The sequence below is a fragment of the Salvelinus sp. IW2-2015 genome, linkage group LG32 (assembly GCF_002910315.2).
Source record: "Salvelinus sp. IW2-2015 linkage group LG32, ASM291031v2, whole genome shotgun sequence".
NCBI lineage: Eukaryota > Metazoa > Chordata > Actinopteri > Salmoniformes > Salmonidae > Salvelinus > Salvelinus sp. IW2-2015.
Window position 1 is genome coordinate 20436309 of NC_036871.1, and position 19264 is coordinate 20455572.

General features: G+C 42.8%; 1 protein-coding gene across 1 annotated transcript in view; it reads left to right on the top strand.

Moving 5' to 3' along the window:
* LOC111956845 (translation initiation factor eIF2B subunit gamma) overlaps window positions 1-12980 on the top strand; it is a 46740-nt gene extending 33760 nt beyond the window's left edge. The window contains exons 11-12 of the mRNA XM_023977506.2: window positions 7999-8102; window positions 12760-12980. Coding sequence (XP_023833274.1) covers window positions 7999-8102; window positions 12760-12812 — 157 coding nt within the window. The 3' untranslated portion in view covers window positions 12813-12980. The remainder of the gene's footprint in view (window positions 1-7998; window positions 8103-12759) is intronic.
* The last annotated feature ends 6284 nt before the right edge of the window (window positions 12981-19264 follow it).

Here is a 19264-nt window from a genome sequence, read left to right on the forward strand (position 1 = left end):
GACAAGTAGGTTTCAGAGGCCAGTGTAGAGGGAGAGAGAGGACAAGTAGGTTTCAGAGGGCAGTGTAGAGGGAGAGAGAGGACAAAGGGGAACAGGGGGGGAGGGAGATGGCTGCAGCGCGAGGGGACTGACTGAGGCTTGTTTTATGTGATATGTGGGTAAAATGGAGAACTCTATGTTGACAATGTCCATTGGTGTGCAGTGAACCAGAGCATGCTTACAATGCAATACAAAAGCACATAGGTGATGAATATACATGGTTAAACGTCTGGATTCTCAGCAACAACGTATTTCACTTCATCCATATAACTCACAAGTTGTTGCACAGTGAGTTGATAGACTTGTGAACATATTTGCACAAACCTTTGGGATAAAAAAAACATTAATCRCACTTGTTTTCTACCTTAAGTTTCATTTTCAACTATTTATTGTGGGTGGATTTCTGACTCTGGAAAGTAAATCTACTATGAATTGGGGGGGGTTTCAGCCTAGCATTGGGAGACATTTTTAATTAAAGTATTTTCGCTCGTGCTGGTCGGTTGAAAGGATGTCCTGGCTGGTGATTTAAAACTGCAAGCATGACATGAATCGCAGGAGAGCGACCACTGAGAAGTAGAAAAGGAGTCTGTTATTTTAAATTCACACATCCTCAAATCCTGGGGAAGAGCTTTAACTGGCAGAGTTCGGCTTTAGCACAGTCCCTCTTAAAGACAGGGAGGCCAGAGCCAGTGTAGGTACCCTCATGTCCCAGTTAGTGCAGAAAAAGAAAGAAATGGCAATTCTTTCACAACATAAAAAAAAATGTAAGAGGGGATTAGTAAATCCCTGGCATGTTAAAGAAGGCACTTGCATTTTTGGGCCCTTTGTTTGCATGTAGGAGGGCTTGTTTACAAAGCTAAGGATATTTGGGGGGTCGAGGGAGGCCGGCGGAAGAGGTGGGTGGTTAAGGTGGGGGGGGGCTCACAGCAAGGAGGAGCATAGTGTCAGTAATTAGTGGTGTTTCAGTTGGGCTTCTTTGGTGGTCTCTCTGTTTAAAACTCCAATCCTTGTAATCTCCAATTGCCATCCACCCCACCCCAGCCGGGTTCCCTCCCTCCTCACCCCCCTCTCCCTCCAACCCTACCACCACCACCTGAATAGAATGCCCTCTGTGCAACAGCAGCCAATACAAACCTGCCTGTGTGAGTGGATGCAGGGCCTAGCGTGTCAGAGGCTCATGCATGTTGCTCCTCAGCCCGCCCCACAGAGCTCAATCTGTTGGTTCCCCCAGCTCTCCTGCCTAACCCTAACCCAACACACTACCACCACTACCTCAGAGTCTTTCCAACTGCTGGTACTGAGATTTAGCATGCCTCTGCCTGCCACCCAGGGTCTGGAGTTGCACTATGACAGTTACATATGGGAAGATGAGATTAAATCCTGAATTGAGGTTTATTGATTTCCTCTTTTTATTGTGCAGTTTAAGTTTGGTTTGATCAATCAAAGGTATGAAGAAACAATTTGGATGTTTGATAATGAGTAAATTAACAGTAAATGAAGATTAGGCTAAGAATTTGAAAGATTATTGACTTCTTACTCCACTCAAAGGAATGAGTATACTGCCTACCTAGACCCCAAACCAACCTACCATTGTTTAGACTGAGCTCAGTGCTAATAATGATTACAACATGGGGGTTTATTTTGACATGGGGGTGTGCTTGGTCTCAGCTTTGATGAACTGTCTATAATGTTTCTTTACTGCATGTCYTCAACAAAACAAACCTGACGATATCGAAATATTATAATTGTTTTTATTATTATATTTTTTTAACCTTTATTTCACTATGTAAGCCAGTTAAGAACAAATTCTTATTTACAATGACGGCCAAACCCGGGCGACGCTGGGCCAATTGTGCGCCGCCATATGGCACTGCCAATCACGGCCGGATGTGATTCAGCCTGGATTTGGGGGGGGGGGGTTTCGTCTTTTTTCGTATATATTTCAATCTCCTTTTTTCATTTTAAAATTAAATATACCTTCCGGCAACCCGGAAGTTTACAATTGGCTCATTCATCCCCCTCCTCTCCCCTGTAACTATTCCCCAGGTCGTTGCTGCAAATGAGAACGTGTTCTCAGTCAACTTACCTGGTAAAATAACGGTAAAATAAATAAATAAACCCGCCTCACCCAATGTGATACGGATCTGCTATTTTTAGAACCTATAGCTAGAACCTCCATCAGAAGCTAGCCATCAGATGCTAACCAGCTAATTAGCTACTAGCTATTTAGTCATTGTTAGCCACTGCTAGCGGCCTTTACCTTTAGCTCAGACACCAGACGCTTTTAGCCTGGATAATACCCGCCAGTCTGCACAGCACGATATCCACCCTGAGCATACCAGACTGCTTTTCTCCACTACATCACCAGATTCCTGCCGTAAGCTCTGGCCCATTACTCCAGATCATCGCAACTAGCTAGCTGCTACTGAGTGGCCCAGCCCCGAAGCTCGCCTTGAGCCAGGCCCATCTCCCGGCCTGCTCAGTGGACCCTATGATCACTCGGCTACACAGATGATGCCTCCCGGACTCTTCACTAACATGACTAGAAGCCACTACATCACCGGATTCCTGCCGTAAGCGCTGGACCTTTGCATCGGATCATCGCAGCTAGCTAGCTGCTACTGAGTGGCTATAGTGGCTAACGCCCTTGTCCCGAAGCTAGCACAAGTTAGCCTCGAGCCAGGAGCATCTCCCGGCTAGCAAACGAAATTACTCCAGCTACAATACCTCTTTTGCCAATTGGCCTGGAGCCTTTGTCGACACGGAGCCCCACCGATCCATCATGACTGATCTGCCGATGTAATTCCACCCGTTGTGCCCTCAACCAGCCTTTGCCGGACGTCAGTGAAGATGCTTCTGCTAGCCCCGGCCTGCTATCTTTATGACCGCCATGTCTCCCGCTTGCTAGCGTAGTAACGACTACCTAACGGCTTCCCTGTTTCATCTATTGCTGTTCACTGGACCCTATGATCACCTGGCTACATAGCTGACGCCTGCTTGGCTGTTCATTAATCACGGTACTCCATTTTGTTTATTTTGTTTATCTGTCGGCCCCAGCCTCGATCTCGGGCCCTTTGTGTAGTTAACTGACCCTCTCTGCCCATTCATTGCCATTTTACCTGTTGTTGTCTTAGCTAATTATCTGTTGTTGTCTTACCCATTTGTTGTCTTAGCTAGCTCTCCCAATCAACACCTGTGATTGCTTTATGCCTCGCTTTATATCTCTCTCTAATGTCAATATGCCTTGTATACTGTTGTTTAGGGTAGTGATCATTGTTTTATTTTACTGCGGAACCCCTTGCCCCACTCAACATGCCTCAGATACCTCTTTTGTCCCACCTCCCACACATGCGGTGACCTCACCTAGCATAACTAGTGCCTCCAGAGATGCAACCTCTCTCATCGTCACTCAATGCCTAGGTTTACCCACACCCTACCATACCCCTGTCTGTACATTATGCCCAGAAATCTGCTCCTTTTATTGTCTGTCCCCAACGCACTAGACAACCAGTTTTGATAGCCTTTAGCCATACCCGCATCCTACTCCTCCTCTGTTCCTCAGGTGATGTAGAGGTTAACCCAGGCCCTGTGTGTCCCCAGGCGCTCTCATTTGTTGACTTCTGTAACCGTAAAAGCCTTAGTTTCATGCATGTTAACATCAGAAGCCTCCTCCCTAAGTTTGTTTTGCTCACTGCTTTAGCACACTCCGCCAACCCTGATGGCCTTGCCGTGTCTGAATCCTGGCTTAGGAATGCCACCAAAAATTCGGAGATTTCCATCCCCAACTGCAACATTTTCCGTCAAGATGGAACTGCCAAAGGGGGAGGAGTTGCAATCTACTGCAGAGAGAACCTGCAAAGGTCTGTCATACTTTCCAGGTCTATGCCCAAACAGTTAGAGCTTCTAATTTTAAAAATGAATCTCTCCAGAAATAAGTCTCTCACTGTTGCCGCCTGTTATAGAYCCCCCCTAAGCTCCCAACTGTGCTCTGGACACCAAATGTGAATTCATTGCCACCTATCTATCTTCAGAGTTTGTTCTGCTATGTGACCTAAACTGGGATATGCTTAACACCCTGTCCATCCTAATATCCAAATACACCTCTGCTGTTTTCAATCAGGATCTCAGCGATCATTGCCTGCATCCGTTATGGGTCCGCGGTCAAACGACCACCCCTCATCACTGTCAAACGCTCCCTAAAATACTTCTGCGAACAGGCCTTTCTAATCGACCTGGCCCGGGTATCCTGGAAGGATATTGACATCATCCCRTCAGTAGAGGATGCCTGGTTGTTCTTTAAAAGGAATTTCCTCACCATATTACATAAGCATGCCCATTTAAAAAAAAATAGAACTAAGAACAGATATAGCCCTTGGTTCACTCCAGACCTGACTGCCCTTTTACCAGCACAAAAACATTCTGTGGCGTACTGCACTAGCATCGAATTTTCCCCGCGATATGCAACTGTTCAGGGAAGTCAGGAACCAATACACACAGTCAGTTAGGAAAGCAAAGGCTAGCTTTTTCAAACAGAGATTTGCATCCTGCAGCTCTAGCTCCAAAAAGTTCTGGGACACTGAAGTCCATGGAGAATAAGAGCACCTTCTCCCAGCTGCCCACTGCACTGAGGCTAGGAAACACTGTCACCACCGATAAATCCACATTAATCGAGAATTTCAATAAGCATTTCTCCACGGCTGGCCATGCTTTCCTCCTGGCTACCCCAACCTCGGACAACAGCTCCACACCCCCCGCAGCTACTTGCCCAAGCCTCCCCAGCATCTCCTTCACCCAAATCCAGATAGCAGATGTTCTGAAAGAACTGCAAAACCTGGACCCGTACAAATCAGCTGAGCTAGACAATCTGGACCCTCTCTTTCTAAAATTATCCGCCGCCATTGTTGCAACCCCTATTACTAGCCTGTTCAACCTCTTTTGTATCGTCTGAGATTGCTAAAGAGTGGAAAGCTGCCGCAGTCATCCCCCTCTTCAAAGGGGGTGACACTCTAGACCAAACCTGTTACAGACCTATATCCATCCTGCCCTGCCTTTCCAAAGTCTTCGAAAGCCGAGTTAACAAACAGATCACTGACCATTTCGAATCACACCGTACCTTCTCCGCTGTTCCGAGCTGGTCACGGGTGCACCTCAGCCACGCTCAAGGTACTAAACGATATAACAGCCATCGATAAAAGACAGTACTGTGCAGCCATATTCATCAACCTGGCCAAGGCTTTCGACTGTCAATCACTGTATTCTTATCGGCAGACTCAACAGCCTTGGTTTCTCAAATGACTGCCTCGCCTGGTTCACCAACTACTTCTCAGGCAGAGTTCATTGTGTCAAATCGGAGGGCCTGTTGTCCAGACCTCTGGCAGTCTCTATGGGGGTACCACAGGGTTCAATTCTCGGGCCGACTCTTTTCTCTGTATCTATCAATGATGTCGCTCTTGCTGCGGGTGATTCCTTGATCCACCTCTACGCAGACGAAACCATTCTGTATACATCTGGCTCTTCTTTGGACACTGTTAACAAACCTCCAAACGAGCTTCAATGCCATACAACACTCCTTCCGTGGCCTCCAACTGCTCTTAAACGCTAGTAAAACTAAATGCATGCATTTCAACCGATCGCTAAGCTGGACGGTTCTGACTTAGAATATGTGGACAACTACAAATACCTAGGTGTCTGGCTAGACTGTAAACTCTCCTTCCAGACTCATGTTAAGCATCTCCAATCTAGAATCGGCTTCCTATTTCGCAACAAAGCCTCCTTCACTCACACTGCCAAACATACCCTCGTAAAACTGACCATCCTACCGATCCTCGACTTCGCCAACACTCTACTCAGCAAATTGGATGCAGTCTATCACAGTGCCATCCGTTTTGTCACCAAAGCGCCATATACCACCCACCACTGCGACCTGTATGCTCTCGTCGGCTGGCCCTCGCTACATATTTGTCACCAGACCCACTGCCTCCAGGTCATCTATAAGTCTTTGCTAGGTAAAGCTCCACCTTATCTCAGCTCACTGGTCACCATAACAATACCCACTCGTAGCACGCGCTCCAGCAGGTATATCTCACTGGTCATCCCCAAAGCCAACACTTCCTTTGGCCGCCTTTCCTTCCAGTTCTCTGCTGCCAATGACTGGAACGAATTGCAATAATCGCTGAAGTTGGAGACTTATATCTCCCTCGCTAACTTTAAGCATCATCTGTCTGAGCAGCTCACCGATCACTACAGCTGTACACAGCCCATCTGTAAATACCTCATCCCCATATTGTTTTTATTTAAATGTTTTGCTCTTTTGCACATCACCTGCACATCTATCACTCCAGTGTTAATTTGCAAAATTGTAATTACTTCGCTACTATGGCCTATTTATTGCCTTACCTCCTTACTCCATTTGCACACACTGCATATAGATTTTTCTATTGTTATTGACTGTACTTTTGTTTATCCCATGTGTAACTCTGTGTTGTTTTTTGTCGCACTGCTTTGCTTTATCTTGGCCAGGTCGCAGTTGTAAATGAGAACTTGTTCTCAACTGGCCTACCTGGTGAAATAAATAAAAAAATATATATAATAATTCGAACCAGGGACAGTAGTGATGCCTCTTGCACTGAGATGCAGTGCCTTAGACCGCTGCGCCACTCGGGAGCCCTGACAATGGCATTGTTGTATTTTAAATGTTGATGGTGTATAATTTGCCCACACGAGGTAGAGGCTGGTGTTGTTCTTCAATATGCATGCTCAGTCTTTCCTCTAGGTTGTTTTTAGCAGTGCTGGTAACTGTTGCGGGGGATTTTGGGCCGGGTTGTTCATGTGTTTCTGGATCAATAGGGTCTTAGTGGTGGGCGGTGTCGTAATGGCTGTGGTCAGCTTGTTTGTGTGGCTTAAATTGTTCTGGAATTGGTGGTGGAGAGAGAAAAAATCTGTTTTTCAACTGATTTCCTGCAATTCGATACATTTTCCCATGGAGCTGAGAGGAAATTGTGCAGTGTGAACTAATTTCCTGCAATTCTATGCATTTTGCCATGGCTAATTCTATGTTCTTATGCTCAACCATTCTAACTAAACCAATGGGAACCCCAATCAGGCCCCCTGGGCATGTGCCCTGCCTGCCACATCAGTAATCCAGCCATGACCAAAATATTCCTTAATTCATCCTTTTTAGAATTTTCTATTTTCACACTGTCTAGCTTTTTTAACTTCTGAAAGATTATAATAAAACATATATGTCAATTATCTTTTCTGCATACTTTGTCTAGTTTTAGTCATTTTAAGTTTAGACTGAAAGCATTTTTCCATAAATAAAATAATTGGTGTGGCGGCAACAATGAATGAATACAGGGGAAACACTGACGCTAATCTAGTCTCTTTAGGAAAATAAAACAAGACAGCTGAAAACTCTGAGGGATCATGTTTCCTTTTAAGGGGGGTCAGAGGCAGGAAAGGACAAGGACCTCCCTCAGCTGTGCAATTAGCTGAAGACATGAAAGAGAAATGTTCATTGTAAATATGTTCTTCTTCCACTCTGAAAAAAACCTGGCCTGGCCCAGGCATGTCAAGTAAACATCAAACTGGGCAAATAAAGTGATATAGTTTTTATAGTGCCAAAGTGATCCCTGGAAAATAGTTGTGTGTGTGTGTGTGTGTGTGTGTGTGTGTGTGTGTGTGTGTGTGTGTGTGTGTGTGTGAGCCTGTGCAGTTTAAAGCAGCCACAGACAGCGGGACAATGTTACTGTTCATCCAGAAAACGGCCTCCTTGAAATTGGAGTAGATGTTTAAACAGTACATAAAACCAGGATTTTGACTGTGTTATGTCAGTGACCACTGGCCAGAAATCAACTCTGCTGCGATGTCTTCACAGATACCCACAAGCTGCACAGTGTGATAGTGTACTAGTTCTCAAGGGAGATTGACAGTTGATGCTGCTCTGTGTTTGTTCTACAGGTGTAACATCCAGGGCAGTGTGATCTGCAGTAATGCTGTGATTGGCCGAGGTGCAGACATCAAATACTGCCTGGTGGGGAGTGCCCAGCGCATAGAGCCAGATGGTGAGCATACTACTGCCTCACCTCACCTTGCTATCACACACAGTCCCACTCCCCTCTACTCTATCTAGCAGCAGTAGTATACCGCAGGTTGCAAGATTCCGGTGCCCCAAAATTTCCCAGGTTTTTCAGAAATCCTGTTTGGTAGATTCCTCGAATCAGGAGAGAATAAGTAGGAAATCCAGGAAACTTCCCACTGGGATTTCTGGGAAAAAATGGGAGTTTGAGAAAGGTACCTGAATTTTGCGTCCCTCAATGGGCGGAAATGACACATGCTACAAGTCATGTAGTATTGTAGCCGGGAGGAATGTTCCAAAAATTGAAATTGGGTGTGATTGGTGTGAACTTGTGTGGGTCAATGTTTATGCGACTGGGTGAATGTGTGTGTGGCGCGCGCCTGCGTGTGCCATGCGTTTTATTCTCCTTCTTAAAGCGCATTTATACCTAACCCTATTTTTGAAATATTCTTAATCCCCTTGTCCATAGTCCTTGATCAAACTGGGGGGTTGTGTGTGTGTTCCTGTGTGTTTGTATGTTTGTGTGTGTTTTGGGGATTGTGGGGTGGGGGGAAGGGTGTCTGGTGGCTGTTGAATTCCGGGTGGTCCTGGCCTGGTCTCTAACCTCTCCATCAATGACACTGTCAGGGGCGCCCCTAAGATGTCCAAGGCCTGCTCAGCCTAATTGACTGAACAACAGGGTGTTGCTACACCACGGCCCCCTGCACCAAATACTGCAACATTTACCTCCCTCCCAACCGACCCCCTTCCACCCTGCCCATCCAACTTCCCAGCCCGGCATGGTTATCGGAGTGAGACTGGACCTGATTAGCCTGCCATAACCTGGAAAGCACTGGCTTATGGAACGGCTCCCAGAAATCCCAAATTACAAGCTAGATCCTTGTACTTCCCATACACTCAGCCCCCCAGCCCAGCATCCACCCCCCATCCCCCTCCCTCGCCACCAACACCACCTAACTCCTATAAGCTTAAAGCACAGCACAGCAAGAGAGCACAATTCAAAGATAGCCCCTGAAAAAAGGCTAACAGAGTGCCACAGAGCAGAGGTTAATATAACCTATCATTATAAAAGCATCACTTATAATAACTGCCATAAAGTCTCGAAATAGCCCGGAGGATGCCAACAACCGTTCTCTTTTAAGTTCAGAAGTCAAAAGCACTTTGACTCATCACTTCAAAGTGCCAAGTTCCCCTTCAATTTGAATAGTTTAATCTTAATGATATAAAAAGTACTGTTCTTTTTTTCTTCTTACGTGATATGGATAATTAAGGCCAAATTAGATGTTAAACCTGAACTTTGGTTTAAACTAAGGTTGGATAGTGCTTAGATACAGCCTTCTCTACTATAGTGACTGTCTCGGATTGATATACTAACACTTCGTTTTGAAGTAAAAGGTATTTATTTTCCCTTTCAATCTGGCTTCACAGGGTGGTCCTATTCATGGCTATCCATCAGACATACAGCTTTGACTACTATCACCCCAAGCTATTGGCCCACTGTGTATACATACATATTACATGCATACTGTGAACAGTGGGTTCTCTTTTACAGAAATGATATCCATATGAAACAAAGAGCAGTTGCTTTATATATAAATCCCCTGAAGCAGTTGCTCCTCACTGGCTCAGTTTGCTTCTGAACACCATCCGTATCAGGTGGGTCGCCTCTCTCTCGTCAGAGGATAAATGAGGAGCAAGACTGGTAAAAGCATTATGCCTCCACTCATAAAGCAGTTAGATGGAAGTGTCTGTGGAGAGAGACCACCCTGTCAGGCAGCCACAGACAGACAGACAAACGTCTTCTGACTGCACAAGCAGTCAGGTGGCGGTGGGACTCTGCAGGTGTTGCTGCTGTTTCATAAAGGAAGAAGACTGTTCTCCATGCTTCAGGGAGACAGATATGCTCTTCTCTCCTCTTCCTCCTCTCCTCCTCTCCCTCACTGTGTCTTAGAAATACACTGCTCTCCTGGTGTTTCATGCTCTGTTTCTCTTTCCTCCTAACTCTGAATGCAAAAACAGAGCCTTTGTTCRGATTCCTTCACACTAAAATGTATTTATATGGATCATGAATCACTTTCCCCAGGTTTAGTTTGGATTAGCTGTGTTGCTCTGGATGGATAGCAGGCTCTCCTCGGGTTTGTCTCAATAGGCTGTTAGGCATCGCCCTTATGTGAGGGAAAGAATCATCTGCGTTCCCCTTGTTTTTCTCCTGAAATCCTGGTCCATCTGTCATATTGAGAGGGAAAGTGTCGAAATCCTAGAAATGTGTATGATTTGGCACATTATGAAAATATACAGTGCCTTGTAAAAGTATTCAGAACCCTTGGATTTATTCCCTTTATTGTGTTACAAAGTGGGATTAAAATGGATTCAATTTGCTTTTTGTTTTCAACAATCTACACAAAATACTCATGTCAAAGTGGAAGAAAAATCATATTATTTTCAAGATAAATGAAATCACTAAAATGTCGTTACATAAGTATTCAGTTCCCTGAGTCAATACATGTTAGAAACACCTTTGGCATCGATGTTAAAGCTGTGAATCTTCTTGGGTAATTCTATAAAAGCTTTACACACCTGGATTGTGCAATATTTGCCCATTTATTCTTTTAAATTCTTCAAGCTCTGTCAAGATGTTGGGGATCATGGCTAGACAGCAAGTCTTGACAGCTTTTCAAGCAGGTTTAAGTCAAAACTGTAACTTGGCCACTCAGGAACATTCACTTTCTTATTGGTAAGCAACTTGTGTAGATTTGGCCTTGTGTTAGGTTATTGGTCTGCTGAACGGTGAATTCCTCTCCTAGTCTCTGGAGTAAAGCAGACTGAAGCAGGTTTTCCTCTAGGATGTTGCATGTGCATCCCGTTTCTTTTTATCCTGAAAAACCCCAGAGTATTTGCCGATGTCAAGCATACCCATACCATGATGCAGCCACCACCATGCTTGAAAAGGAGGCATTTACTCAGTGCCGTGTTGGATTTTCCCCAAACAAAAAGTGTTACACAACCAGCAAAGTGTCTTCCTTTGCTGGTTGCATACAAGATACATATTTTTGTATATTCTGTATATTTGTATTCTTCTTTTCACTMTGTCATTWAGGTCATTATTGTTGAGTCACTACAATGTTGTTGATCCATTCTTAGTTTTCTCCCATCACAGCCATTGAAAAAGATAGCTGTTCTAAAAGCACCGTTATAAACTGGGTGGTTCTAGCCCTGAATGTTGATTGGCTGATAGCCATAGTATACGGTCTGATATACAATGGCTATGACAACATGTATTTTTACTGCTCCAATTACGTTGGTAACCAGTTTATAATAGCAATAAGCTTCCTCAGGGGTTTGTGGTATATGGACAATCTCAACGTCAACAGTGAAGAGACGAGTCTGGGATGCTGGCCTTCTAGGCAGAGTTGCATAGAAAAAGCCATATTACAGACTGGCCAGTAAAAAGAAAAGATTAAGATGGGCAAAAGAACACAGACATTGGAAAGAGGAACTCTGCCTAGAAGGCCAGCATCCCGGAGTCGCCTCTTTACTGTTGACGTTGAAACTGGTGTTTTGCGGGTACTATTTAATGAAGTTGCCAGTTGAGGACTTGTGAGGTGTCTGTTTCTTAAACTAGACACTCTAATGTACTTGTCCTCTTGCTCAGTTGTGCACTGTGACCTCTCACTCCTCTTTCTATTCTGGTTAGAGCCAGTTTGCGCTTTTCTGCGAAGGAAGTAGTACACAGCGTTGTATGAGATCTTCAGTTTTTTTGGCAATTTCTCGCATGGAATAGCCTTCATTTCTCAAAACAAGAATAGACTGAGTAGTTTCAAAAGAAAGTCTTTGTTTCTGGTCATTTTGAGCCTGTAATCGAACCCACAAATGCTGATGCTCCAGATAGTCAACTAGTCTAAAGAAGGCCAGTTTTTTATTGCTTCTTTAATCAACACATTTTTCAGCTGTGCTAACATAATCTCAAAATGGTTTTCTAATGATCAATTAGCCTTTTAAAATTATAATCTTGGATTAGCTAAAACAACGTGCCATTGGAACACAGGAGTGATGGTTGCTGATAATGGGCCTATGTAGATATTCCATAAAAAATCTGCCGTTTCCAGCTACAATGGTCATTTGCAACATTAACAATGTCTACACTGTATTTCTGATCAATTTGATGTTATTTTAATGGACAAAAAAATTGCTTTTCTTTAAAAAACAAGGACATTTCTAAGTGACCCCTAACTTTTGAACGGTAGTGTATATAAACAATCTTCCACTTTGACAGAGTATTTTGTGTAGATTGACAAAAAATGTACAATTACATCCATTTTAATCCCACTTTGTAACACGAAATGTGAAGAAATACAAAATGTCTGAATACTTTTGCAATGCACTGCATACTTTTTGTCTGAGTTGAGCATGTTAACTGCCTTGTGACACTTAATTTCTGCTTGAAAAGTACTTCAAAGACCAAAACTTCAGTTTATCGAACACTGTTGTTTTACAAACCMAATTAACCACTCGCTATAGGTCTAGGGGTCTTAGGCCTGCTTAATTATACAGTCCATCTCAAATACTAGGTTCTACAGAAGAACAAAGGGTCATAATCTTCTAACTCAAATGTCTAATTGTGAGAGGTTTCTTCTCACCTGTAGCTGAAAGGACTAACGAGGTGATCGTTGGAACTGACCAGCTGATGGAGATCTAGACCAGGGGGAAGACTGGCCGACAGGAACAACACCTTATTGACCGATCCAACAGACCACAGCAGTGAGGCAAACTGACTTACTACCAGGCAGTTCCACACATCACCCCACCATCTCCATTGTCTTTTTTTACATTGTGTCCAAATAAAAGCAATTTTATTTATCCCAAGGATCAGTTTCAGTGGTGTTCTTTGTGTGAATCTTGTCTGTTATTTCTGGGTGATTCTATAAAGTTTTGTTTAGTGTTTGTTCGGTCTATACATACATTTCTTCACACGACTATACAGCCTGGTAGTCTGTGTCTGTGCCGTGTGGTGCAGCAGAGGACCAGAGCAGCACATTGGGGGTTAAGTTTATTTGTACACAAAAATGTGGGCTGGACCACCCAGTGAGATCTCATCAAGTAACACATAATCCCTCCCACGTTCACAAATTGATAGAAATTTAGGAGTTGGTCTCTTGACTTTTTTTCTTCTTTGCTGTCAAAGATTTATTGCATTCTTTCGCCAGCGCATTTCTTAAATTACAGGTCTGAAGTTCCTTAGTCACAAACGACGACAGATCTCCAGGAAGATGCTCCGTCTGTCGTGTGATTTGCAGTGGCCTGCTTCATATTGTGTCTGTGACCAATAAAGTCATTTATCGTCATTGGCAGAGTAATTATGTTGTCTGTCTTTTCTCTTTTGTTTTTGTCGTTAGTGATGCTAGAATAATAACTGAACTTTCAACTCACTTTTGCTTTATATTTTTTATACAGACAATAGATTCAAGTCCTGATACAAAAGTTATTGTAAAAAAAATCTTTGAAGGACTCTTTTTTTTGGCCATTTAAAGACTTGAACACACAGATAAATGGTAACATAAATTAAAGATAATGTTATTTTCATTCTTCTTCCTGCTTTAAACTTTAACCCTTTCAGCAGCCTCTGACCTGAGAGCATCAAGTCMAATTTATGAGATCTGGCATGGGTTGTTTTTTAAAGCCAGGTTTGTATATTTATACAGCAGCCAACTCCTGAGTCATTGTGGCTGTGTTAGTTAGGTTAGGAGTTAACCAGCTCTGTGTTCAGTGTCAGTCCCCACCTCTCTGGTCCGAATGTGGCAGATGCTTGTGTTTTCCAGGGCTCGGGATCAGATGTCATCCAACAGATCATATATCAGCTCTCGTCTCTGGGTTAGTCTCCATAGGGCTATTTGTTACCATGATAAAACAAATCCCACCACCATGGACAGACTATAAAGGATTAAATTAATTAGAGTGGTCACTCAACAGAAATTGGGAACTTTTTCAAAGTGATGAAAAGAAATTGAATCTCCATGTTTAATGTCTTCTAGATGTACCACTGCTATTTTTTATGATTGTTGATTTCCTCTGTCCACACCTCCGTACCTCTGTCAGCTCAGCTGCAGGGCTAGCCGTGAACGTTGGCAGGCTCTAATCCAAATAAAGACACTAATGTTAACAGGCAGGCAGTGGTTTAATATGCCTTTGGCAGTTACAGGAAGTAGTGTAAGTGCAGTGGTCCTTGTGAAGCCAATGGAGACGACATGTAGACAGTAATATAAATACTGTCCAGGAGCTGGTCCAAGAGGCTGTGTCCCAAATAGCACCATATTCCCCATTTTAGTAGTGCAGTAAATAAATCAAATCAGTATAGGGATTAGGGTGCCATTTGGGACGTACACCAGGCGAGAGAGCTGGTTGACACCAGTTCTTGTGGAGGAGTACCCTGCCCTGGCTTCCAGGCCAAACGGGGTGCTGGTCACACTGACCAAATGACATCTAGGGGGGAGAGGGAAGAGAAGTTTCAGGGCTTGGAGCAAAATAGGCAGTCACCCGCTCTGCTCCAAGGGAGGAGTGGTGTGTGTGTGGTGGGGTGGAGTTTGGGACTTTTGGGGTGGGTGGTTTTGGGGCTGGAGGGCTGAGCATGTTGGAGGGTGAGAGACTGGCTAGGCCACCCAAGTTGCAAAAACCTGCATGTTTGTTGCTGACCTCTACACATTAACAGAACACTTCCTCAATTTGTCTTCTCTGTTCTTGAGGCACAAACTAATTTCCTCCCTTTTTTGCAGCCCTACCTTTTGAGACACTGCTGCGTCCCCCATGCCTCCGTTCAACCTTCACGCCCACCTCCAACACACAGAAGCACACACACACACAGTGTCTTTTTAAGCAGCTCAACAGAAATAACACTTGCTTATGCTACTTTAACAAAGGGTGTGTGTGTGTGGGGGATCCATGTATAGTATAATAACCTATAGGAACGTGAGGCACACCAACTCCGATATATCTCAGTAGTAAACCACCATGGCTTTCAGCTAGCTAAATAAGCTGTGCAGCAGGTTAGAGGTATGATAAATGATCTGCACCACAGTCAGCAGACCAGACAAAGCCATGTTGGGCCATGTGCACAGCTTTTGTCACCAGTTAATGTATTTAATTGAGTCTGTCAGACAGTCTGGCAACCGGCTATTTTTATTTAGTGTTGCCAGATTAAATGCATTCCCCTGTGTGATATGTTTTATTTTATGGACGCAAAGCTCTTCTGGGTGATTGAACTGTTCCTGTCAGATGATATATGATACATACTCTTTGCTTATGTGTACCAGTTTGTAGTTTTAAACTTGCAAAGACCAAAGCAGTGCATAATTTCATATTACGTTTCAATGGATCATGATGCAATGATGTCACAGAGCACTGACTACACATGTCAATGCATTTTATTTGTAGTCTGTTCTCCTCGCTTTCTCTCAATTCAACCCCAACCCACCTCACAATATAGGTACATAATAGGTAGATAAATAAATGATAAGTTGATGAGAGCCCCATAAACAAAGTTTGATTCTGCCATCGTTGCCACCTGCCAAAGTCTGGCAATACCTCTTTAAGGGAACCAAACCATTCATTACGATGACAAAGGGGGAAAGAAATACATTATCATAATGAATCTTATCTCTGGCTGTGTGGCAGGTCTCTTCTTTTAGAGACACATCCCTTCAATGCTTACATGTACTCGTCATTCTGCTACAATGCACCTTTTGGCTTACGAATACTTAAGATAGCCCTTCGTAAACATTCATTAAACATGCGCTCAATAAATATTGGTTTAGTTCGCTGTGTCTTTTTGTTGCTTCAAACACCAGCAGAGAAAAGATGACTTAAGAGTAAACGGTAGAAGTAAACAGTACCTAAGAATAGAGGATGACAAGAGTAAATAGGTCCCTCCATGGATTGTACACATATTTGTGCTGCGTGCTTATTACTGTGTAAATATACTACTGTTATTACTTGTAATACTGTTGCACTGTTATCATTACGGTTTGGCACTTGTTGATTCAAATACATGATTGTGATATGTTTTGGTTATTGATTTATTCAAACCTGAAATCCATTTAGTTAATAGTGATTGTAATAGATTGTAATGGGTTCTGTTTGGACAAATATTGTTTAAAAGTGGACAAATGTGGGTTGAAGGTGGAATTAGTGCACTCTTTATGGAACGAATTTGTTGCAATAACGTAAAATAAATTTCCCTTATATCAGTGGTATTCAAAGTCGGGGTCGCGACCCCTAGTGGGTTTGGGGGGGAACTGCAGTGGGATCGCCAATTATTTTTGGAACAAATCAAGAGTACTGATTATTGTATGGGACTATATTCCATGTTTTTAGGAGAGTTAATTAGAAAATTCAATTTTATTGAGTAAATGTATTTATTGGTTTCTTTTCATTTTGATAAGAGATGAAAATGCAATTCATTGAAGGATATTTGTTAATGTAAAAGTCTAAATGTACTGATTTTAAGGTGTCATTAGACTTTGGGTGGGTGAAGTGAGAAATTCTTTGGGAAAAAATCGGGTCCCCATAAATTTTGGCAGAAAAATGTAGTCCCTCCTGAAAAAGTTTGAATACCTTATACCATGTTGAACATTGTAATTGTTCTGGTTACCAGAATGCTGTATTCACACATAATAGCAATGAAGTTATATGTTGCCTATCAGCCGTATGAAGTTACAAGTAGTTGCACGGTTGTTAAGAAAATGGAAATTAATGTATCTACAAAACTTAAGTTACTTATTTTGTTGACCTTCACATGATGTACAAAAATTTCCGTTATGCCAAGTTCTACCCTTATGGGTTGGTTTCCTGGACACATATTAAAGGCATGGACACCAGTAGAGTTTGCCAGCTGAGAGTACTTAGCACCTCTGAACAGAGTGCCGCTCCAGACGTAATTTGCTGGCATAATTTGCAAACCGAGTGAAAACTGGCCGAAAATGTCAGCAGTCAGATGCCTACCSGCGGGTGGTCCCTTAAACACACCGGGCCGAACAAAAGGCGAAAGAATTGCAGATGAACGGCAGATCAACATTCGGTGTGTTCAAGGGAGAATATCCATTGAGCATGCTTTTTAGTCCAGGAATATGCTTAATCTGTGTCCAGAAGACCAGCCTTTTTAGCGTTTAAAACTTGAACTTCTCTGCATGTACTATTTCACAAATAACAACTAAACCCCCAAGAAACTCAATTTTATCCCACTTTCTAGGTGCTAACGTAAACTGCAAATGATTTGGCCCTGTCAGTTCATGTGAACTCTAACCTAGTAGAATGTGTGCCCGTCTCCACTGGTCCATATGAGAAAGAAATGCATGTATGCTTCCTAGGTTTACGATAACTAATCACGCGGTCAACTGCAGCACAGATCGTGTGATGCATGACTGCGAGAGTGGTTCCGTACTTTGCAATTGCACATACAGAACCGGGGCTAGGCAGGCAGGCCAGGGCACGAGAGAGAGCGGTTTATGTTGGGGAGGCCGTGTGATGGCAGATATCTGGACAGCGCATGGTCATCTCTGGGGTTTATTTATCCAAGGCCTCTAGACCTCGGACCAGACCTCCCTCAGTTTGTTAGGCTTCAAGGGGCCCCCTACCACACAGGGCAATTCCTCACATTCCACATTAGCTCCAATTTCCAGTTGCCTTTTCCCCTCATCCAATTGAACAAATTGAGTAACTAGCTGATCTCTAGTACCACCCCTGCATGCCACCATGATATGAATATCCTTTCCCACTCATCTCTGTCCACGCTCACACACMGTATGTAGGCTAAACCTGGAGTCTGAGGTTTGCATTGAATGAAATCAAAAATCCACTACAGAATGTAACATTGTGTATGTATACTGATTTAGTTGCAATTATACATGTATGCTTCTCAAGTATCACACATTTAAAATATATATATATATTTTTTTTTAAAGTGAGTCTAAATCAAATTGGCAGTGTAATGGTCATGTTGAAGGCCTGGGTTGAAAGCTACATGTTATCCACCGACTGAAATGACTTTATAAATTGGCCAAATGATGTGTAGACTAAAAGAGAGTATGTCTCAGTCATGTAGGTGTGTGCTAATCTATTTAAATGTGAAGTCATTCTCTTCACAGTTTTTGAACAATGTACAAGATGAAAGGATTATAGAGCTGGGGGGAAATACCCTTAATGGTTCCATAAAGTGGCAACTATTGCTGTTGTTACACATCCAAAGTGCAAGTAGCAAGTTTATTTAATTTATCAGCAGTTTGTTGTCCCATCTTGATTGTTACGTATGACAACCATAATCATTTGTTGTCATTTAACTTTCTGTAATAAAGTGGTTATCAAGACAAGTGCATGGATTTTTTCCCCTCCTGACTGCATTTATTTATTCAATAGAGCACAAATAATCTATACTTTATATTGCTTTTGTGCAGGCCTACACCATCCTGGTGTATACATGTCTTACATTCACTCTATAATAAACTATATTGCCTTCAGACTCAGGTAAACAAAGTTAGAATGAAGTACTTGACAGTAGGCTGTGACAGAGAGGAAACAAATAACTACCTGGCAATAGTAGGAGGGTCTGCTCAAACCCCATTAGAAGTGAAATGCCCTACACCAGGGCTAGTAGGCCTACAGCTGTCAATGTTGAAGACCAACACCACACACACTCATCACAGCTGTTTGGTAAACTGCACAGCACAGTGGAATTAAACATGTCAGTAAATCGTTAGCAATTAAGTGTAAATAGACACAACCACTGCACACATACAGTACCAAACAAAGTATATCTTGTTTAATGAAATAGTGAGATTTATATAGGCCAAAGTCAAGCAAATTAATTCACTTTGAAGGTGTGAACCATAGTCTGAGAGTTAGAATTGGTTTGAACCTACTTTGAAAGTAACCTTGAATGTTTTACAGTTAATAATACTTGGTTTACTTTATAGAGTTAAAAACTCTCATGCCAATAAATAAGGCTAGTTTAGTACACAATTTAGACTATTCAGTCCCTTGTATTTATGTGTGAGAAACTACTCGATTCATTTCTACTTTTATTTATATCCGACTCTGGATTAAAAAATAAATGGTCTGTTTTATCAATAGATGGCATGTGTGATTGCTTCTTATAACCGAGAT